We start from the raw sequence: 24,319 nt of genomic DNA on the forward strand, positions 1-24,319 counted from the left end.
GTAAAATGGCAAGTAGGCACATGATGACAGCCAATAAGACGTATTTTTGGACTGGTTGGTTCATACTTTCAGTAAAATCTCTTGTATTTTCCTACCTTCTGCTTATTATTGTACAGCCAGTACTTATTCTGTGCATCCACTGAATAAACTTTCAGTTGTTAATGCACCCTGTGTATGTGTTGTTGCTTTCCATCTGGTCCTTTGTGTTCTTTGGTGCTGTTTTAGTGCAAGACTTATAGGCCTTAGAGTTAATTTTTAACCATTCTGACCATGAATATCTCATGCTTAGTTGCTGCTCACGTGTGCTGTGCTCTTATTATTTTTTATTTTGCAAAATACAATGGCACGATTTTTCTGAACCCCAGCTGATACACGACTCAGCGAAATGCCGCTCCCCTCTCAACCCAGTTGATGTGAACAAGGCCCCTTGTGTGCTTTCCTTTATATTTCCCCCGACTTCATTCGACACACCGACCTATCTTGGTAGCTCCCTCCTGCCCTCCCCTTCTATTGTTTGGAGAGATGGGTCAAGGCACGCAAGGTATTTACGCATTTACTCACATGAGGTCCCTCTCACAGATTTTTACTTTGAGACCTCCTTCGGTATTGTGTTCACTTTGTAAATGCATTAATGGCTTGTATCAATAAAATGACTGATTGCTTCACTATACCAGTTTCACTGATCTAACTCAACTGGTTATCTATCAGGTAAACACTGCTGACCAGTGATTTATTAGCGATTGGTTACTGCTCTTCCTAGAGGCAACGTAAGAAGATGGTGAACTAAACAATGCAGTTGTGTCACTGATGCAAAAAGAACACGTGAAAGGATGGCGGCTACAGAGTGTGAAGTCTAGTTGTACGCAAAAGGCACTCTGCTTCCATTTTCCCAACAATTGGTCAGCAACAGTACCCCTAAGAGGTCACAAGACAAAAGCACATAACAGCAAAACAGTCTTTATTCACTTTGCAACTTTTCATGTTTTCTTCTCCACTGCAAAGTTATTAGCAGTATGAGACTGGGTCTTTTTCACTTGCAATGACTAGCATAGCGCCATTTCTTGCACATAAAATATTGATCAAATAGGTACAAAAACAAGATCACAAGCCTCCATACAAGGTTCTGCACACGTGAGTTCTGCAAAGAGTCTCACTAAAACACTAAAAGGTTAAAATCCTAACAAGAGTTTGTTGTGCATTGTTGGCATTTGCGGAGAATCACAATGGGCTCATAGGTATGTGAAAAGCACTTGATGCGTGAAGAGTGATGCCTATGGGAGACCATGCCATTCTAATGAAGGTGGCTGCTGTTGCCACACAAGTGCCACACGCACAGGTCAGCACCGTCTCCACACCACAGCCTTGTGCAGCCCGTGCAGTGACCTTGACTACAGCATCAAATATCTTGTGCTCAAATGCACATTCCTGCGCACCAGCGCCGCACCATGTGCTCAGGCTAGGATGCAATACGGCAGCATTACTGTCAGCATGCCCTTGAACTGGCCACTATCAAGATTCAAACAAACAGGATAGCTACGAGGTCTCTACAGATTCTCGAGATGTTAAGCAACACATTTTGCAGCAGTTATATGGGCAGGCACATCTTAATGGCTTATGTGCTTTCAAAGGCAAGGAGGTGAAAACAATTGCGGCAGAGAAGCCCAGAAAGATGCTGCTGCTGCTCCGTAGTGCCGCTGTGGTTATATTAGCCACAAAAGGCTTTGTCATGATCTTTCGCTGTATCCTTTGCTATGAAATTCCTTTGCCGCTAGGGTCTGCCGTTGCACAATGTTTGACGCTGCTTCCACGATAACTCCAACAACAAGAGCCATCACCGTTGTTGGGAGTGTTTACACTGTAATCTCATGGTCTGACCACCACTCCTCTGCCTTGCTGTTATTATCAGCACCTGCATTCTAGCAAAAAATAACAGCCTTCATGAGCACACATTCAAGGATACACAGTTAAAACAAACAACAAAAATAATTGCAATCCAAGTGGTAGTAAGTGTCACACACATGGGCATGGTGTATCCCTTCAGCAAGTGCTAACTTGGTGGCTTCATGCTTTACACACTCTCTCTCACACACACATGCAAACACACACACACACACTAGGCTGTGCTACTGCCGTTTGGCTACAGGCAAAACCAATTTTTTGCTCAGCTCAGAGGTTCCTGCCATTGCGGCAGTTTAGAAGTACATTCCTACTTCCTTTATTTTACTGCTGCTTGCTCACATCCGCGCTCATGTTGTTTCATGTTAAGGGTGCCAGGAAAAGTAAATTATATCTTGTTTCTCATCACTTAAAGTGTAACTGTGAGATACTTGGCCAGAGGCATGCAATTGCTTTATTACAGACGAGCACCTGCAACGAGCAATAATGCTGTACGTGCAAGAATGCTCGCACACCGCAAGAATGCTGCCCTCAGCGCCGTGGTTTGAGCGAACGAAATCAGCTGCAGCTGCAACTCGCCGTCTCCGTTGCAGCGGTTGGCCGATAAGGCTGCTCACCGGGCGGTAGGCCGCTCGCTACAACTTGCACCGTCACGCGTGCCAACTGGCTGACGTGCGGGCCAGGAAACCACCGTTAACTTATCAGCCTACCGCTGACACGGAGACGGTGAGTCGCGGCCGCAGCTGATTTCGTTCGCTCAAACCACGGCTGAGGGCGGCATTCTTGCGGCATGCGAGTGCGCTAGTCACGTGGTTCTTTTTGTATTTCGCAGGCTTTCTTTGCAGCTTGGAAAAAATGGCATACGTGAGACTTTCTTTATCGAAAATAATGCAGTTGGGGTTTCTGAAGACGCTCTCAAACTTTGTGAGGCGCATTTCCTGCCTACAGTCAATATTTAGCAATTTAATTAGATAATCCTAATTAACAAATCAGTTAATTACCTAACAAAAAATTGTCCGTAGTGCGCAAGGTGACTGTCAGTAATTTGCAACTGTTTCATTTGCCTGCCTCTAACACTATATTTTTTAACCCTTGGCTAAAGATAGCTGGCACACCCGGTGTATGTATATATATATATATATATATATATATATATATATATATATATATATATATATATATATATATGTGATTACGTGTAATAAACTCTGTGTTGTTAGTTAGCGTTGTGTCCCGTCTTGCTTTCACCGTCCATGTTATTCTTTGTGCTGCTGCCTGAATTAAGGCATGGAATGTCAACACCCACAAGCGAGAGTAGCATTGCTGTCTCAGAAAAGTCTAAATTTCAAAGGCCAAAGCAATGAATGCAATAGCGACAGATTGGAGTTATGAGAAGTAAGGCTGGCAACTCTCTCCTTTAGCATCCGACCTGGCGTAACTTTGCTGGCGCAAAGAAATGCGGCCGCTGCAGCAAACAAAGCGACGTTTGAGTTGTCTATTGCTTCGACTGAGCGGTGAGAACACAGCACGTATGAGCCGCCTGGCCACTCAAGGTTGCCAGAGTCACCTCCTGGACACCCCCATGGGTATTTTGCACGACGAAAAATGGCTCGTGCACCTTACAGTCCAGCCTCGTTATAATAAAGTCGCAACGAAAATGCCTTTGTTATATCCAAAAATTCGTTATAAACGGATATACAAACATTGAAGCAGTAGAGATTATTAAATTAGAGATTAAAAATAGAGATGCTGTAAGCTGCTTATCAATCTGTTTATCGGAGAAGGAAATTCTATTTTTATCGTGTCAGCGCCCCCTGTCTGACTTCCTGGATCGGTTGCTTTGTGTGCCCCCTCCCCCTTTTTTTTTCTTGGCACAGTGGTGTGCGCGCGCGTGCGTGTTTGTGTGTGTGTGTGTGCGCGCGCGCGCAGTTACGTGCAATAAACTCTGAGTTGTTAGCGTTGTGCCCTGTCTTGCCTTCGCCGTCCATGTGATTCTTTGCGCTACAGTCTGAATTATGTACTACCAACTAGCCTGTCCTCTTGAAATCCCTGCCTAGCTCTCACCATCGCCATATGTTCAGTGCTGTGTTTTCTAACAATCCAATTAATTTCCCCTTCCTCTGATCATTCGTCCTTGCTTTGTATGCAGCTCAGGGGTCATCACACCACTGCCTTTGTGGTGTTTGAACTTACAGCATGACACATGAAAAATGTAGAAAACTCAATGTTTCAATGTATGGGCCCCAGTAGTGCTAAACCTATTCAAAACAAAGGAAGTTCTATGAAAGTACACATATAAAACAAAACTGTTGCTTCAATGTTACCCAAAAGTTACTATATTTTATGACTGTAAGTTGGCCTACTTTATTTTAATTAACAAATCCCCACTTGGGGGTCAATCGAAAACAGAATGTGTATGGCCAGTTACACCAACACAAATGAGAAATCGGGGATGATGCAGCTTGTTTACAGGTACACATTTGCTTTCTGGCTCTACCCATAGGATATGGCGAACCGGTGAAGCTTCTCTTTAGCTTTTACTGTGTACTGCGTTGCACAGAAACCTGTGGCACACACTCCTCCACCTTTTGAAAAGCTTAAGATACTTACTGTCCGCCGACTATGCAATCTGAATCTCAACATATATATCAGCAAAGGAATTGGAAACAACGTGGGCAGTAATACGGGACATTGCTACCTAAGCAATGCTCCCTATGATCTACGTTTGGACAACCATAATTCAGGAAAACCTACGGAAAGCAAACCTTGCCAGATCAAATACCTAACCTACTTCACAACTATAGCTATACCCATGAACTTATCGAACAAAGTAGTACTAAACACAGTTTAAAGAAAAATGTTAAAATGTACTTACTCTCTTGTACTCTGCGCTAGATATATTATCAGTCAGAAATTTTTTTTCAGTATTTTTGTACTTTTGTATAATTGTGTAGAAGTCGCTCATTTCTTTCAAAATGTATTTTAATCTTGCATTTTAACTTAATTATACCTGGTTTCATTTCTTTACATATTTTTTTCTTTATTTCACTGTGGGTGATTGCTGTTGATTGTGCGTGTTCCTCATTTTCTTTCTACTCTTTGAATGCCGCTTTTAAGTTCCTAAAAAAAGAGATTTTTATGTTCCACTGTAAGTGAGCAAATGTATGGTTGTCTGAATAAATTGAATTGAACTGCTCTTGTGGGAGTGTAGTGATGTTAATGGGAAAGCCACCTTTATATAATCAGTGCACGCTGAAACAGACAGTCTCCATTTAGTGGACCCTTAAAGAAGACCAAACATATCCACGAAGTGAATGATGATTGAGGAGATGGCTCGGAGATAATCGGGTAAACCGTGAATGCTCCGTACAATTCCTCTACTGTCATATAAAGACGTCCCACGTTGTTATAGTAGCAATTGTGGTCAGGTTGTTGAACCACAAGCGGTCACAGACCTTGCAGCTGTAGCCTAACGCGTGGTCGAGGAAATCGAGGAAATGTGGTTTTGCCTGCATTAGTCTCATCATCAAGGCGCTCGAAGAATGAGAGGAAGAAGACTTCTCTTTCAAGCGAGCGTGCGCATGCTACAGTTGGCTATGCTATATGCGGTTTTGCCTGTGTTAATATCATCATCAAGGCACTCAAAGAAGAAGAGGAAGAAGACTTCTCTTTCGCGTGAGCTGCGCCGGTAGCGGTTGCGTCTGGAACTAAGGTTACGCTTACGACGCGGGACTTTGCCGCAGCTTAAAGGGACCGACAACTGCCCAGAATAAGAAATGAGTTGACTCCACTGATGTAAAGATTGTCCATCGCATTGACTCAAACCAACCCTGTTTTTTTCGTGATAGATGGATTTATATTTTTATTTCTTAATTGAAAATCGCGAAAAATGACCCGTGGCGCCTCTGGCGGCAAAAACATGAATGATCCGATGAAGACGGCCACGTGACCGTTGATTGCTGTACGCAGTCGACGATTTTTTTGTTAGTAGTATTGAAATATTGTTCGTTTCTTTATATTAAAAGGTATTACTCCATAATAATTTACATATAGGCCTGCGTTAGTAGTATGCATTAAAGTGGCGCTGACTTTGCGTGACGTAATGATCCCATGCTCGTTAGCGCGTCTTGAGCAACTTTTTCAGCGTGCTCATACAACCGTGCACGCAGTTTCCGGGTCGCTAAGATTTTGGGGCGACATAGTTATGCTACCTACACGTCGTCTCAGAAATGACGCACGCTGCTACTCGGCACGGCCGTGCATATGCGTAGTGACGTTTTCGATGACTTGGATTGGCTCGTGCATCGAGAGAGTAACGACGCTGGGACAAGCCACCCATGACACAAGTGCAGGCAACCTTGGACGCATGTGCACACAACGCGGTACAAATACAGGGAAGGTGTATAATGCCACATCATCTCATTGTAACAACTTGTTATTTTCAAAAATAGTTGAAAAGCTATAAATAAAGGTGGTTAAGCATAGTTACAGGAACTTCTGCGAAAGCAGAACGATAGCGTTTACAAATTGTGAAAAGGGCTGGCGGCATCGCTATCAATTCTCAGCGTTGCTGGAGGAAAGCTGCATCCGTGTTTAGAGCCTTTCAGATAATAAAATACTGCTTGTAAAATAACTACGTGCTTTTGGGATTAACTACTGCAGCTACAAACACTGCGAAGGGTGAGCTTTCTGTCGCGTCGTAAAAAAATGGGTCGAGAAAAATCAGTTGTCGGTCCCTTTAAGAACCTGGCGAGCCAGCTCCTAAAAAGAGGCTGCTTAGAAGGCAGTCAACTTTGCAGTCCGCTTGTGAACTCTGTGCGCTGTGCACGACTGCAAAACTTTACACAGATGTTCACAGCTCTGTCTTGCTTATACCTGTAGAATATTTTCTCATTGGGCCCATAAATTCGCTCAGTGCCCCTTTAAAGGGACACTAAAGAGAAAAATGATTTTTCTTGCATCGGAAAATTACATTTTCACGATACCAAAAGTACCACTCTTAATGCGAGAAGGTGCTTGGTAAGCAAGAAAGCCCACAGAAAGAAAATACACGTGCTGACGCTGCCTTAAAGTTCCTGCACCAGCTCGCCGTGATGTCATAAATTTGGACAGCATCTACTTAGGCCTATGTAATCGTTTATTGGTAAAAATTGTTTACACTGTTCTAAGGAACACAAAGTCTTAGCATAGCAAGTTTAAGAAAATTTCATTGAACCAGTATGGCGAGAATATGCAAAAGGACTTTGAAATTTGTGACATCACAATGACTGTGCTGAAGTGCTGGCATGGAATTCAAACATGAAACTTTGACACACGTTTCCTCTTCTAATAATTAACCTACGAGGGTGAAATTCATGACAATAGAGTTCAGAAAGAATAACTGATCTGTACAAGGTGTGCCTTTAAAAATTTACAAGGATGTGTAAGGAGGACCTCGTAAGCTAGATTTAATATAATTTGAATAAAGATGGCACTAAATAGACTGTGACAGTTGGATAAATAAGGTATTACTGAGCTATGGATAGCTGTGAAGCTGTTTGTCTCAATTTGGGAAACATGCAATGGGTACTTGTCTTGAATCCAGTTTACCTATTATTCAATTGGGTGAACACTCACACATGGAGGTCAGTGCAGGACAGGCGGGACGTGCAGCGGGTACACCTGCAGGATGCAGCCAATGCCTCGTGCCTGCCCCTGGTGGAAGAGCAGGCGACTGCCTGGCCGCAGGCACTCGGGCTGACGCACAAACTTGAACAGTAGCACCCCCCGGTCAGTGACCCCAAGGCTGGCGCTGTTGCCCCCGCGCACGCCCACCACTACTGCGGCCTGCTGAACATTGCCTGAGATCACAGGGAAAACACATTTTGGCCACTGCATTCACTGCAACACATTGACACTGCATTTGTACTCCTTGTGCACTGTGGTTTGCTTTCACGTGGAAAAAAAACAAAAAAAACGTTTTCGCTGGCTGCAGGCTTCAGAGAATGACCTTTTCTTGGCTTTAAGAACTGACACAGCACCGGCGCCTCTCTGGCTACAAACTTGCCACTGGCAATAACTGCCGAATGTTGCTAATTAAATGGTTCATCAAATAGTTTCAGTTAATTAACTATGCAATTTGCATGCCTCCCGTAATTACTGATGTCTGCCAAACCTGACAGCTTGCTCCTCAATAGAAGTTGCCTTTTTTTAAAAAAAAGCTTATCTTTAGGAATTTTCAAAAGTGTTAGGTGACACACTTCGTATACAGTAGACTCTCATTAAACGGAACCTGAAGGGACCAAGAAAAATATGCTCCGTTTAACAGAAGTTTTATTCAGTGCTGAGAGATGAACATGGCTGCAGTATTCAGCTACGAAACCAATCATACTAGAGGCAGTTCCATTTAAGCAGCAACTCCATTCATACGGGCCATGACACCCAATTTTTGATCATAATCCGTGTTATGTGGGTTAATCCTCATGCATTCACAAATAAGCTGGCGAAATTTTAGTGCATATGGTCGAGCACTTAATTTATGATTGGATATTTTTATAACATGCCAGCGGCCTGATAGTCGGGCAGCACTGGTGCACTCACGAGCTGTGACGTAACAAGCTCCTTGCTGTGCGAGCGTCTGCATTCCGACGAACGACATAGTTCCGTGGTCAGCTGCACGTGAAATCGAGATATTTTAGCTTTCTTCAGCTTGGCTCTGAAACTGAATGACTTGCAGCGGCTGAAACTTTGGCAGAAGGCTCTGCTCCATGCAGCACATGAAGTCACGGACGCCATGGCAAAATGGCGGTCACCGGCGGTGGGCGGGGTTTATAGCCGGCAACTTGTAGGGCTCGTTTTGCACTGAAATATTCTTTTACAGCCCACTTTTCATATATGCAGAGGCATAACAGACCCTCTACTTCTATTTCTCGCTGAAAACTACAAATTGTTGGGTGACCCTGTCATGGCCCCTTTAAGAGATCTTTGTTTACTGAATGTCTACTGTATTAAAGGCGTATGTTGCAAATGACGTGAAAGTTTTATCTTTGTGTTTGATGGCTGCCCCTATTTACAACGGCCAAGATATCAGTACAGAACACCTTCACCAAGGCTCTTCATGTGTCATGCCAGCAGAGAGGGCTGCTGGTGACTGTCTGGGGAACACTGCAGTATTCTTGCCATCATTGATTACTGTCATTGCACACTTCCTTACAGCATGGAATGGTATCAATGTACGGGAAGTCACTTTCAAGCACCATCATTACCATATTTACTTGTGTAACGATTGCAATTTTTTTTTTTCTAAAAAAAACTTGACCTGAGAGCTATCATCAGGTGGGTAAAATTTTTGCAATAAGAATCAAGTTGCAGCTTGGAATATTTAAAATGCCTACCGTGAGTACAACCAAAGAATCAGGTTGAACAAAGCTTGTCTTTGCATTAAAAGCACACGTCCACCTCACTTTGCATGAACTGCTTCACCGATAGCAGGCGAAAAAAAAGGGAGGGAGCAACAAGAAACCGGCCCTTCTTCAATGACCTTTCATCCACGCCATATCAAAGCGACTTAGCTGAAACTGCACTTTCCCAGAAAAGTAACTGAATCAGTGCGGACAATTTAAGACAGTTGAAATTGAGCAACAACCAGAATTTATGGGGCGTCTTGTCTTTCCCACCGCCAAGCGTCACCATCTTGACATGGTTCGAAAGCTCGAAGTTCCGCCTTCCTGATACCACCTTCCTCGCATACAATGGCTGCATTGGAAAGCAGCTAAAATAATTTAAAAAAGACGACGATAAAGCCAGGTCTAATGAAATTCAAGATGTATGCGACCTCAGTTTGTGGCTACCAACGCTACCCGCGGAGTGCTTGCCCGAGGAAAACAGCTGATCTGCTGTTTATTTGTAGGATAACTACACGACATAAACAGCGGCTAAACGAAGCTCATTTTGATGGGGTCCGAATGGGAATCGTGTAGCTGTGTGCCCAGCGCAACTTTAATCTGATCGTATGCGGTGACAGAGAAAGCGCTTATTCCGAGGCTCAGACTAGCCACTGATCGTGTTGGACCGCAGAAAAAGTGTAATGGGTTCTGCAATCCTGTACCACGTCCATAACTTAGCGACAGAGGAAATGCACAGTGTTGTTGATTCATGCATGCACCAGGCGATGTGTAATTCAGTTACAGCATTCATGGGAAAATAATACAAAGCAAGGTGCCACCATGCTACTTTGTACAGTGGCCACATTGCCAAATGATTAGACACATGTGGCGTCATGACGACAGTAACTGCCACTGCTGCGATGCTAACTTCAGGGTGCAACCAACATGCGGGAAGAAAAAAACCATTAAATTTCAATGACAGAATTCAGGGTTGTGATCGTTACGCGAGTGAGATCATTAGCTAGAACATGTCGGGATAATATTCTTTATTAGAGGGAAACTAAAGAGAGATATTGTTTTAGCTGCATTGGTAAATGACAGTGAACTTTCATTAACTAGAACAGTGATACATGCCACCCCAAGTGAAGACGTTCAGTAAAGTTCAAGTACGTATTTTTCACCTCTTATTTTGAAAAGCTGTTGTGTATACCCCTAATCTCAACAGTGGAAATATCCTAGAAAAATAATTTCACAACAGCGTGCAGCTGCGGCATCATCGAAAAAGATAAAACACAATTCTGCATAGCAACCCTTACGTTGCACAGTGCGTGATCGCATGAAAAGAGAGAGCCAGACGCCACTGAGTCTTAGCTCCCGTGTTCTTTCCATACATCAACACTTGCATGGCTTGCTGCTCTCAGCCATTGTAGCAGAATGTAGCAGTGTGCACAAATACAAAATTTGGCTGGCACACACCCTTGTGTGCCTCCCCTTTTGCCCCATGTTTTTCATTCAGCCACTCAAACTTGCCCTAGCCATGAACTCAGTGGAAAACAAAGCTCACAAAAAAATCAGCAGATACCAGGCGTTGTGGGAATCGGTTTCATGCAAAGCAGTCAGCGAGTACTTCTATGCTGTATTTTATGGCTTTGAGCCAAGGGTTACGAGGTGGATTGACGTGTTTGAAGGAAAGAAGGTTACATTTTGTGGGGTCTGAATATATTGCCGCTCTCGGAACCCACGGAGACAGTTCACGCAATCGTGCAACAACACGTGTACATTTATTTAGCTTGCTTTTTACATACGGCGAGCTTGCCTGCCGAATCTAATACACAACTAGGACCACGCTAAGAAAGCTTACACAATGACAACGCAATACCTGGAAAACACAACACACACTCAGAACAACATAAGACATACAATGCACCGCGAATGCAGTGTCGCCGATGTATGACTCACCAAAAATGCAGGGCCCGCGGGAAACGAGCCGCGGTATCGTCCCCCACGGACCCATTGCGGGAGACGCCCATCCACGCACGCTGCCAAACCCAGAGAGACCCCTGCTGCTTCTGCATGCCGGCCTAACCTCTCCGCGGTGCCACCGCGCTAACCCTAACGCGTACAAGCACAGCGCCACTGCTCGCTCGACGGCCATTTAAACCCACCTGCGGCCAATATGCGAGACGCGTGTGCGCCATGCAGCGCAAACGACTTTTCAGGGGGTGATAGCACCACCACAATTTAAGGGTTCGTTTTTCTTTGTTAGACACAATATTAATGAGAACTAACAGACAGTATGCCAAGGAAAGTATAGGGGATGTTACACTCAAACTTCATTATAACAAAGTCCAACACTTCTGCTTTTGTGACACATTTCTTGACTAGAAACCCATTTAACCCATATATGCCCAGTGTCCTACATATATAGGACGCTTCTTTGATGCACTCTAACATCACTATTTCTTTAGCTGATGACTAGCGCCACCTATAGCACATCAAGCAGGCCTTATTCTCAACGTGTGCAAGCCTAGACATTGCTTGCCTTTCATGCTGCCACGTGCCGACTGCTTTCTCCGGGCAAACGCGTACTTTGCGTGAAAGACGTCATGGAGAGGAAGAAGTGCACGTGAAATGCCGACCGATTTCTTTGGGAAAACGCGTGTTTTGTGTGAAAGACGTCATGGAGAGGAAGAAGTGCAATATCGGTGTGCACGTGAAATGTTTAAAGGCTTACAACACCCGCACATAGCACCCCTAATGCCCAGTGTCCTATATGTATAGGACGGCTTAAAAAACAGTGTTGCATTTACCTGGGAGTAAATAAAAAACTTGTGCTTTCTTATGAGGGTAGAAGTACACTTTTTGTAAAAAAATTTTTTGCTTTGTCATTTTTTCTGAGATTGGGCATATATAAGTTAAGGATGCCTTCCCGTCAGGCGCAACGGCCACTGGTTTAGCAGGCACGCTTTCAGCACTCATGCTTGGCACAGCTGATACACATTCACTCATAGCAGTCACAGAACATGGCAAGTTGGGTCCAGCACTGAAAAACGCGCGGATGTTTGTCTCCGAAGCACTTTGCACCATGCTCACAGCAGCGAGGTGTTTTTTGCTCACAGCGTGACTGGAGACTGCAGCGATGCCCATATTGCTGAGCGTGAAAGTCTTCTTGCATGCTACACACTGAGCCTTACTTGTGTCGTTCGGCACTGCTCTAATCCATGGGGCGTGCTCGGATATTTCCGCATTCACCCAATCAGGGTTAAATGAACACTTCTTCGCGGGAGGCATAGCAACTCACTGCGTGCTCACTGCATTGCAAGAAGAATGGCAATATGGGTAATATGGCTGCAGCCCAGGCAGCTTGAGATGTGGATTGGATTGGATCCGGTCCGATCTGGATTACCATATTTACTCTACTACTGTTTTTGTATCCCAGTCTAATTTATGCACCTGTAAACTACACTTTGCAGTAAAAAATAATTACAGCTTGCATATTCTGTGCACCTTGCCCTCTGCTGATGGCACTTCTAGCCTAACCAGAAGGCCCTCAAGCTGAGCCGAGATCGCGGCCAAGACAAACATGCACAATTTTATGCGCTTGAGTAAGGTTGTACTCGGAAAGTGATCTATGTCCGTGTGATCTGTAGAAGCACCAGCTATGCACTGCTTTTTTTTTCACTATTCTTCTGCTTAGCTGTTCTGTGTGGTTGAAGGAGCGATTTTTTAAGCTTTGATCAATGCTAATGAATATTTTCGTGACGATCTTAAAGACTACAGTCAGTTTCCATGACCGGGCCAGATTTTTCAGAAATTCCCCGACTTTTCCCTTTCCCTGACTTTTCCAGATGTGTTCAAATTCCCTGAGTTTTCCAGACGTGTTCAAATTCCCTCAGTTTTCCAGGTTTTCCAGGTTGGTAGACACCCTGAAAGGTTTACTAAGAAATGCTTCGCATTTACTAACAATTTCTGGCAGGAGATGAAGCCAGTTCCTTATGTTAGCACATCGCTAGCGCCTCTATGAGCAGTGCGCGTGCTGGTGTGAGCAGTGGAAGAAGAAGACGACGTTGACAAGTGAGACTCTCGTGCGTGTTCGCCTGTGTGGCGTTGTGTTACCTCTGTGGCATGTTATTTCTGATGTTTTAGTAAATTATCTTTCTTCTTTACTACGTCTCGCGTTTTCAACGACGCCCGAAGACAACACTTACATTCAATGTGGTGCCAAGATAGATGCTGCCACTATTGGGGTCAAGCATCAATAGTGGCCAGTTCGGCCAGTCGAGTGCTAACCAGTCAAGTTTGAATTATCCAACAAAGGCAAACTTCAGTATCGAAATAACAGGTTGGCCTTCAGAAGTGTATGGTTGCCAGCAAAGACTTTCAGTTGGAATCAAATCAAGCACAGCTTACCGTATATTGCCGATTATAAGTCGACGTTTTTTTCATAAAATGACCTTCCAAAGTTTGGGGGTCGACCTATAATCGGAGTCGACCTATCTGTGGGGTCCGACGAAAGGTTGTCGTCCTCGGATTTCCTGCTACTATTCGATGCATCGATAACATCAGCCGCAGAGGCAGCAGAGTCGCGACAACAGCTATCTCCCAACGTGCGTGCACCGCTTCCGGAGCCGGACATTTTTGCGATCTGCCACGACGATCGCCAAACTATAGCGAAACCACGCGAGGCGAAACTACAGAGCGCATTTAAAAATCACCGCCGCGTGGCATTAATGCAAACTGCTCGGGAAACCAATCTCGAAAGCAGCATTCCAAACCTTTGATATACTCGCGGACAACTTTTCTTGGCAATGAAGCGAAGGCTACAGAGCCACAATGCACGTATCCTGCCGCTAATGAATGCAGTCCCACAATTGCGTCCGTATTTTCTGCGTGAGATATATAAAATACTCCTTTATTTTCTACATGTAGCTTTTTGAGACGGAACGCAGCGCTCACAAGCGAGATATATGCATTTCTTTTACTTTATACGTTGTAACTTTGCATTTTTGCGTGCGTGAAAAAGTCGCGCCTTTTACCCGTACCTTAGACGCTAAGCAGCATTTGCGTTGAAATGCAACGCTAGCCCTCACTTTCCACGGTGTTACGAGACGCGCGCCAAACCGGACTACTTCGCGTAGCAGTACATGTGCAGACGCTCCAGCCCTGTAGCTTTCTCTTCATTGCCAAGAAAAGAAGTTGTCCGCGAGTACAGAGGGCGAACGATGCTCTATGAATAAAGAGGAATTTCCCTTGCGGTGCACCCTGCAGTGTTGTTTTCATACAATAGAAACGATTCGTTGACAAACCATCGGCGTCCGTGTGGGCTGGCAACAATTCGCGGGGAGCTAAACCACATGACCAGTCACATGCGCCCACAAGCATCTTCGCGTCTTTTTGCACTTACACCTGTTCGCCATTTCTGCATTTCGCTTCACTTGCGAGCAGTGGCGTGCGCGATTTGCGACGCTGCCCAACAGACGCCAAGATGCCACCATTACGCCGGCAACAGTACAGCGCTGCTTTCAAGAAGCAAGCGATCCTCTACGCAGAGTCGGAAAGCAACGTTGAAACAGGGCGCAATTTTGATGTGTCAGAAAAGTGTGTGAGGGAATGGAGAAAACAAAGGACCAAGATCTTCGCGTGCGCTGCTACACACTGTTCCTTTCGCGGACCTAAGTCTGGACGATACCCTGCCGTTGAGGAGGCGGTTCGAGATTGGGTTCACAACCACCGGCACCTGTTCCGACAGCAAGCAGCAGCAGTGGCTCACACGATGGCAATGACCGTGACTGTGTCCTTCTCTCAAGCGACGACGAGTCGTAACCAATGTTTCACGGGCAAATAAATGTTTCTTTGCATCCCTCCCTCTTCCGAAAAACTTATTGGTGAGCTACGGCCGCAGCATGAGGCTGTGCTCAGAGTCAACTTTTTTTTTCCCCTAGAAGGAGTTGCAAGTTGGGGGTCGACTTAAAATCGGAGTCGACTTATAATCGGCAATACAGTCGACTCTCGTTAATACGAAGTTCACGGGGACCACGAAAAACTTCGAATTAAGCGGAATTCCAATTAACCACAATGAACGAAAAATACATTTATTTCAAAGCAGTTTATGAGAAAAAATCTGTGATTGCCGTTTGCTTCTGTTTGCTGAATCTTGCAGCAGAAAGCAAGTCCTGCAGGCTGTATATGTGCCTGAGTGCTTCCTCGGCGTTGCTCTCAGCAGTGAAAAACCGCTGCGCGAGGGCAAGGCCTGCGGCTACATCAGCAGCCCGCGGTAGTGGCTCACTTGCGGCGTCGTCGCCGTCAACCTCAGTTTCGTGACTAGGCTCGCTGGGCCGAACCATCTCCACGATCTCAGCGTCCGACAGTGCACCGCACGTTTCTACCGAACTGTCAGTGGCAACGTACTCCTCGAAAGGGACGTCGCCGAGAGCTGGCAGGAGACCGTCGACGTCAAGCTCACTTGTGTCTTCTTCCCCCACTGTACAAGACGCGTCATCATCTGCACCACTTGGAATGAAGCCGCACGCCCTAAAGCAGTTCGCAATGGTTTCATCCTTTACGCAACCCCACGCTCGCGCCAGCATATGGATAGCACTGAGAAGGCTCACCTCATACTGACTTGCATTGTCCATACACAACAGCATCCGCTCAAGAAGATGCTTCCTGTACAGTACTTTCACGTTTTTGATGATCCCCTGGTCCAGTGGTTGCAACACCGATGTAGTGTTCGCTGGCAGGTAGGCGACACGTATTGCACTCAAGGGCGGCACATTCATGTGTGCACTGCATTGGTCCACAAGGAGCAATACATTGCGTTTAGATAACGCGAACTTGCGATCCAATTTTGTCAGCCAATCCTTGAATAGGTCTGCGGTCGTCCACGCTTTCCTGTTAGACGCGTAGTCGACAGGCAGCGTTTTCACGCCCTTGAAACATCTAGACTTAGCAGCTTTGCCTATCACGAGCAGGCGACATCGCTCAGTGCCCGTCATGTTCGCCGCTATCAGCACCGACACTCTTTCTTTGCTACGCTTCCCTCCAGCACAGTCATCGTCCTTAAAGGTCAGCGTCTTCTCGGGCAACATTCTGTAAAAAAGTGCTGTCTCGTCGGCATTGAAGATATCTTCCGGCCGATATTCTCCCAAGTATTTGCGAAGCTGATTTTCCCTCCACGTAGCACATGTTGCAGCGTTGACGGCAGCCATGTCGTGGCGTTGCTTGAACCGTGTGAGCCACCCATCGGACGAAGCAAAGTTCTCGAGGCCTAGCATAATCGCAAGCGATGACGCTTTCGCTGCAACGATGTCGCTGCTGAGAGGAAGTCTGTTGCTTCGAGCCTTCCGAATCCAGATGAGCAGCGCTTGCTCTAACTCCGGGTGGGCGCCGGTGCGCATTCTCTTGCGAGACATCTTGAACTGGTGATTTTCGAATGCGTCCAGTACCGAGCGCTTGTTCTTCAGGATGTTAGACAGGGTATTAGGCTTGATGCCGTATTTCCGCGCAATATCTTGCTTGGCGGTGCCTCTTTGTTCAACTTCTTTCAAAATTTTGACTTTCGTCGCCAAGTCAAGCGTCCGATAAGGCCCGCGAGTTGCCATAGTAAATGCACGTGGAGCTTCGTCGCACGTGGAAACGCTGAGTCCGCACACGACCGTAACGAGATCAACAATGAGGCCCGGAACCGGAACCGCCGGAGCAGCCGCTTCGTGATCTGGGGCGCTGCATGCAACTGCGATGCCATCAGCTGACGCTTTGAGCTACGGCGCTGTGGTCAACTGCGATGCCCTTGGGTGCCGGTCGCACACGCATTGTTGTTTAGCACTTCAAAAATAGGAAATTTAATAAACATTACGATTTCCTCCGGGAATTCGATTGAAAATAAATTCGAATTAACTGAAATTTCAGACCTCTAGCTTCCAATTACCGAGAATTTCTTCCTGTTGAACTGCATGCAAAACTGACGGGACCCCCACTCCACTTCCAATTAACCGACAATTCCAATTAAGCGACTTCGAATTATCGGGAGTCGACTGTATACGGTAATTGTCATTGGTCAAATGTACTAATAGGGGTTAAAGAGAAAAAAAGATAACCACTCTACTTATGTGAAAACACCGAGACAAATGGTGGCAACTGACCGGCCTGCACCAGTGCCTGGAAACCCACTGCCAGGCGCCCAGGGTGGCTCAGCACTCGCACACGTGCCCGGAACAGTCGCGTGGCTGTGGGACGCACATCTGCGGGGCTGCACAGCACTGTTCCTCGTCGCAGCAGGGCCCCTGCACTTGGTGCTAACGCTAGGGTGGCACTCTCCCCTGCACGCACCAAGCGACAAGGCACTCGGTGCCGCTGCACTGACACCACCTGCACAGACAATGGCGTCCATGCAGCCTACTTCAGCAGACCACTTTTGCTCTGAGGCGTGGCCTCAGACAACACAAGTTAATTGCAAAGGTTGGCTTGTTCCGCCACACAGCAATGGAAGGGGATTTTGGTGTTCTGGAGCTGCTTTAGGAGCAGAAAAAACAAAATAATGGCACAACTGGTGAGGTGGGAAGGGAAACTGACCCTGACTGGATGGAAGCTGCCATCGTGGCTGGGCCCTGCCAGCAGCCGGTCGTTTTCGTGCAGGACACCTCTCGTCAGCAGGCCCCCGACGACGGGGCCAACGTCGGGCACCTGGAAGGTCTCGTCAATCTGCACAGCCGTTAATCGTGATTAAGACCTCAACAGGCACAACCCACCTCGTGAATGGCAATCACCGAATACACACAATGACATGAGCCTAAAATTTGGTAGGCAGGTTCCTTTTTACCGAGAGCTAATTGCACTGGCAGCAAAGAAAGCTGGGATTCAGAGGCAAGTGAGGTGTCAGATAGAGTCAAGCTGATGTATATGTTTGCATGTGGCTCAAGGTAAGTAGGATAATATGCAGGCACTTATGAGCCACTTTTCTGCATGTTTCAGCATTATCATGCACATGGCCGGTTATGCAATGTATGCCAAGCAAAGGCTTGACTTTATTGCAACCCAATAAAAGAGGTACAGGAGATACCTTGGGCTGGAGTGACAGTTGAAAGAGTTCAGGACATAATGCCAGTGTACCGTTAGGGGAGCCCCAAAGAAGTTTGTGCTTGCCTGCGAACTTCAGCAAAAACTGTTCTTGCCGAAATTAGCCCTAACATCGTCGAAATGGGTAGATATGAATCTGCTCTGCCATTGCTCCTCTCTTATTCCAATATGACATAAAGCTTGGCACACTTTGCCTAAGTTGGTTTGTGAGAATGCACACAGTCAAAAGATCACATACCACAATGCTTATCAAAAAATACTGCCCACAGTCCAAGAAATATTGGCAAATACACAGGTGCTTTCTTCTTTCACGTCATCAGGTTTTAAATTATGGCTCACAATGATGTGCATGATTTGCAGCAGAATGCATAAGACACAGCTGGTTACTTGACCTTTCTCTCATCCAGGTGAATTTCTGAGCCAATTAACTTCGAGTGGTCATATTATGCACTAAATTAGTCACCCGTGATGATGATTCAATTAATTCCGTACCCCTAGCACACCTTTTTCCTTCCACAGATTTTCAACAAATAACAAGGGGTGAGCGAATACAGTAGAACCCCGCTGATACGTTTTTGAAGGGACCGTAGAAAATAAACGTAAGAGACGGGAAACGCAAGAGCCGAAAAACAGAAAAAAAACGACAAAATATTTAGTGGTACAGAATTTTATTTCAATGCTTACGAGCAGCACGAAAATTGGCGCGCTCAGCCACGATCTAGTCGACGGATAGAAGCGCGGAGCTGGGGACGGCCTCATCCACAGAAATGTAATCAACGTATGTGATTTTTTTAACACCAACAGCTGTAGGCATGAAAGAACTAAGCACACGCAATCACGACCAGCGCGGCGAGCCTGACCGTGAACCGCGCGCACGACCATGCGAGCTCCAACCAGCTCGAACTCCTCCCGTCCTCCGACAAATAACGATGATGATGAGTCTACGCCAACGCGATGGCAGAAGTGAATGCCAATCTCGAAGGCCTTGCTTTCGCAAGCAATTACGTCATAGACGCCATGTTTGTGAAATACAAATCTCAAAGGCTATGCTTTTGTCAATAGTAAATGCCAATCTCGAAGGCCTTGCTTTCGCGAGTAATTACGTCATAGACGCCATCTTTGAAGTACGAATCTCGAAGGCGATGCATTTGTTTGCATCAATCGAAAGATCCTGTTGCTTGCGCCTCTCATGCGGCTAATGTTACGGTCAAACCAGGCCAAGCTGCGTGAAAATGCACCAATGACCGCTCTCTTCGGTAGTCACTCGGTCGGCTCCGAGCGCACTTCACGACGTATCATACGGGAACGGCCCGAAAGTTACGACGTAACAGCGGGGTTCCCAATAGATTGTATCCTATGGGAGCTATCCCAAGACCGGCGGAAAACGACGTAACAGCCGGGAAAACGCAGCAGTGAGGAACGTAACAGCGGGCTTCTACTGTATCAATATTTAGAGCGAATCAAATAAAATATTTTCAAATATGAATAGTACAACAACTGACACTTGCAAAGAAAAAAAGAAAGGGCAATGGAGTAAATGAAACTAATTTGTCTGTTTCCGCATCAATTGTTGCAATATTTAGCTCAGATATGCAACTCCCTGTGCCGATTTCAATAGCACTTCTTATAAAGTTTTGTGGTGTTTGCATATTTTGAATAGTAAAAGTGCCTTAAAGGGCCAGTAAACAACCTCTAATGGAGAAATAACTGTGCACTTGTACAATGTAAACATGCTGCCGCAAGAACTTTGCGAATCAGTGCTGTATATTAAGAAGTTCAGGCTATAGAACGACCTGCGTTGACTTTTCTCGCTCGTCCTTCCCACCCTTCTCTCGCAGCGCAGAGGGGTAGGCATAGGCCTCTGTCGTGACTACGCCCACTTCGTCGACTTAACACGACGTGCAGCCAATGACCGAGCAAGGCTTCCCCCACATGTCATAGTGGCACGGGGAGGAAGCGCAGTGCGAGGAGGCACTGGTGAGGTACGCGCCCTTCCTCTAAGTAGTGAGATGCCTCTTCATCTCGGAGGCTTTCGATCGGGCAATGTCCCGGCTCTACAGAACGGCAGAGGGCAGCACAGCCAAAACTGCATCACTGCAGGGCCAAGGTGCCACCTGGTTGTGCAAAGGACCAATCGACAAGCTCAGTGGTACGTAATGTTGCCCATGGGCAAGATTTAATCACTGCGCGTACGAGGACGATTGGACAGGCATAGGAAAGAGGCGCGGGTATTGTTTTTAGAAATGGAGGGTCTGCGTGGCGCGCAGCGCTGCAATATTTGCAGAATGTGATTGCCACGATCTATTGTACGAATTAGCAAGCTTGTTTGGGGGTCTAAAAAAAAAAAAAGTCGGAGCCTGTTTACTGGCCTTTAAAGAATCGAATTGAAACTATTCAAATTGAATATTTGAAGTTTCAAATATTCGCACACCCTACAAATAATGTTTGTTAGTTTGAACATTCAAAACATTTTGAGGGTTGTCATCGTAAATTTATGGCAGTGGAAACAAGCAAGTGGTCGTTAAGAACAACTAGCCCAATACCAACAAATTTGGACACATGAACACTGCCGTGGGCTACTGACGACTGACTCTTTTATTGCACAGTCCAATTATACAGGGTGTTTTTTTTTTTAGACAATACAGATTTCTGATAAAAATTCAATGACAGTCAGGCTCCTGTCACTTTCGCAGATGAACTCTGCAGAAATACTTTTCCGCAGTAAAATGATGTTGATAAGACTAATTAACAAAAACTTGCTAATTACCTCTCTAATTATCAACTTGAGGGCAGGAATTTATATCAGAAAGTTGTAGTGCATGATAATTTATGGCATACCCAGTCTTTAGAAATCACAGAAGTAGCACGTAGTTCAAGATATTTATCATCGAATTTCGAGAGTGAAATGGAAACTGAATGCACCCGGCGTGCATGAAGCACAACCGTTCTGTTATGTCAGACCGAAACTACACGTGTCAATGTAGTGACGAAATTAGAATCAAGGCGCGCCGAAGCAGAATCTGGTCAGAAAAATTGGCAAGCATTCTGAAATACACAAGCAGACAGCTTATTGTTCGCGTGTAATGTGTAGTGTTTGTCGGTTTCTTTCTTAAACTGTAAAGACTCGCGATAAACTATTTTGCCTGTCTGCAACAAGAAGCGCTGCAGTGGCTGCCCCCGAGTTTTATGCTTCCCAGACAAGGAAAACTGTTGATATTGCAGTTTTCTTGTGCGCAGCTTGAAAGAAACAGATAAGCACCAAAAACTACAGACAAAAGTAAGGCGATGCACTGGCACAAGTGAGATGACTAGCAGCTTTTCACGAAATGATACTGCAGCGGCGCACCTTCATTCAAATTTCGTCACTGCCTTGTCACGGGTAGTTCCGGTCTGACAGAACAGAACGGTCGTGCTTCGTGCGCACCGGGCGTGATCAGTTTCGATTTCGCCCTTGAAATTCGATGAAGAATATCTCGAACTACGTGCAACTTTTGTGATTTCTAAAAACTGGGTATGCCATAAATGATCATGCACTACAACGTTCTAATATAAACAAATGTACTCAAGTCAATAATTACAAATATAATGAACGAGTTTTTGTAAATTAGTCGCATTGGTTAAATCGCGCCCCATTGTCACTGACAATCTTAGGGTATCCCTCTCGGGCAAAGATGAGGAGCAAAAAGTTGGTGACTGTTCTTGTTGAGACCTTATTGCAGAATTGTACTTTAGGCCACTTAGAAAAACAATCTGCCAACGTAAAGGCGAACTTGCAATCTAGCGGAGCTCTCTCTATGGGGCGAACGATGTCAATGCATGGCGACTCTTTGCCAAGGAACATTCCAATCTATCACACTCATTGCCTTGCCCTTGCAGCAAAACAGCGGCTTTTTTTCTTTCTTCCTCAGTCAACACAGGATTGTCAGTGCAGATATATTCCGGCACAAACAAGCAAAAACTACGAATTAACTGAATTAATGTGATGGAGTAGTTTGAATAAAGCATAGACTGAAAACATACTGCGCAAACCAAAAATTGTGAATTTATTTGAATTAACTGGAAGTGCCATAACAACAGCCTTGCCTGGAACTCGGGAGTGAGTCGCATGAGCCCGTCGCGCTCCTTGGGCCCGTGACCGGGAGGCAGCACGTGCAGGAACGTGTACAGGAGGCCCAAGCCGTCACCGTGCACACACGAGACCAGGAACACAGGCACCACACTGCCCTCCCGAACCCGTGCTGCTGCTGTCAATGCATCGTCCTCGGTGAGCACCTCCAGGGGAAGCTTCTTGAAGCCAGGCCCCTACACCATCAAGGGCAGCCATTGTTGGGCATTTCTGTTGCAGTGAACTGCCACGTGCATACGAGGATAAGTAGACTCTCGGTAAACAGAAATGACAGAATTGCTGCTTAAACTGCTTCTAATATTACTGGTTTCATGCTTGAATTCTGCACTCCTGTTCACATCTCAGTAAACGATACTCCCGTTAAATGGAACATTTTTCCTGGTCTCTTTAGGTTCCATTTAAGGGGGAACGTGGCAATGGGAATGGTAAATTTAGTCAAAATGTTCAATTACTCAATACTTCTTCTTCCTTTTTTTTTTTGCAATCCTCAGACCCCCTTTTACGTCATGGTGAAATATCAGAACACACTAAGCAGAAGGAATTGAGAAAAAAGCCCTTTACTAGTGTGAGCCATCAAAAACTATGAAAAAAGTTGGGCTTCAGAAGGTGCAAGTTGTGGGGTCTGAAGACCACCGCTCTCGGAACACACGGACACAGTAGACGCGGTCATGCAACAAACACCTGTACATTTAACCTGCTTTTACATCACGGCGAGCCCGCCCGCCGAATCTAATACACAAGTGGTAACATGCTAAGTAATCTTATACAATACCAATACAATACACAGAAAACATAACACACAGGATGTACTGCGAATGCGGCGTCTCCGACCTTCGACTCACCACGAGGTATCGTCCCCATGGACCCACCGCGGGAGACGTCTGTCTGCGCACGTCGCCTAACCCCAAAGAGCATCGCTGCTGTTTTCTGTACGCCGGTCTATCCTCACCAACCACCGCACCACCTTACACCGCGCGATCACAGCGCCACCTCTCGCTTGGCAGCTGTTAAACCTAACTGCGGCTAATCTGCGAGACGCACGTGCGCCATGAGGCGCAAACGACATTACAGGGGCTGATAGCACACCCCCACAAACTCTTTCGGCTTTCTCTTGGCGCAGTGCCGCTATTTTGGCATCATGGCAACCCACCTTACCGCTCCATTAAAGGGGTACTGACACAAAATTTCGCGGCCGAGATAGCCTGCTGGATCGATTCCCGTGTACGTGCGTGTACCATCTGCGAAATATCGACAGCGAATAAAGCTTGGAAGGTATTTTATATGAATTTTGAAGTTCGCGAGCGCGATCCAGCATTATAGGCCGCACCTGGTGCATTGACACCCTCGGAGGTGACCCGAGGTGACCCCCCTACTTCCCCTACGTAACCGTTTCAGCCGGTACAAGTTATGATGACGTCGTAGCCGCCATTTCTGTTTTGACGCGTTTCCCAACGAATCGCTCCTTGCCAGCAGGTCAAACCTGAAGTGATTCGCCACGTCGAAAATTCCTTCCATCCCCGCCGCAAGAAAATCGTCGCCATCAGACGACAATAAGCCCGACGACGACAGACCGCGCGGAAATGCGTCACTGTTCTTTGTGCTCACGTGAGCGAGCGCTTCACTCGCTAGGTGGTGATAGTTGCACCCGGCGGCTTGTCGTTTTTGGAGCTCTGTCAAACCGAAACCGAGACTGTGTCGGTAATAAGGAGCTTGTAATTAATCATCTGTCGCGCGCTGCAGCAAACGATGTGCCGTGTTATGACTAACAGGCCCCCAGCAACACATTGCAGCAAAAAAACGCGGGGCGAAAATTTTTGTGTCAGGACTCCTTTAATTGTTTGTCAAGAGCATGTGAGGC

General features: G+C 46.0%; 1 protein-coding gene across 3 annotated transcripts in view; it reads right to left on the bottom strand.

The window, feature by feature from the left end:
- Nucleotides 1-941: 941 nt before the first annotated feature.
- Nucleotides 942-24,319, bottom strand: part of LOC119404619 (GTP-binding protein 2) — a 46,999-nt gene continuing 23,621 nt past the window's right edge. Inside the window, exons 8-12 of one of the 3 annotated variants that reach the window (XM_037671186.2) lie at nt 22,419-22,637; nt 17,832-17,960; nt 17,402-17,627; nt 7,513-7,736; nt 942-1,909 (exon numbers count right to left, since the gene is read on the bottom strand). In XM_037671186.2, the coding sequence (XP_037527114.1) occupies nt 7,522-7,736; nt 17,402-17,627; nt 17,832-17,960; nt 22,419-22,637 (789 nt within the window). In that variant the 3' untranslated portion in view covers nt 942-1,909; nt 7,513-7,521. Of the gene's footprint in view, nt 1,917-7,485; nt 7,737-17,401; nt 17,628-17,831; nt 17,961-22,418; nt 22,638-24,319 lie in introns of all 3 variants that reach the window. The other 2 variants (XM_037671184.2, XM_037671187.2) reach the window with 2 other exon arrangements.

Source organism: Rhipicephalus sanguineus, chromosome 9 (assembly GCF_013339695.2).
Source record: "Rhipicephalus sanguineus isolate Rsan-2018 chromosome 9, BIME_Rsan_1.4, whole genome shotgun sequence".
NCBI lineage: Eukaryota > Metazoa > Arthropoda > Arachnida > Ixodida > Ixodidae > Rhipicephalus > Rhipicephalus sanguineus.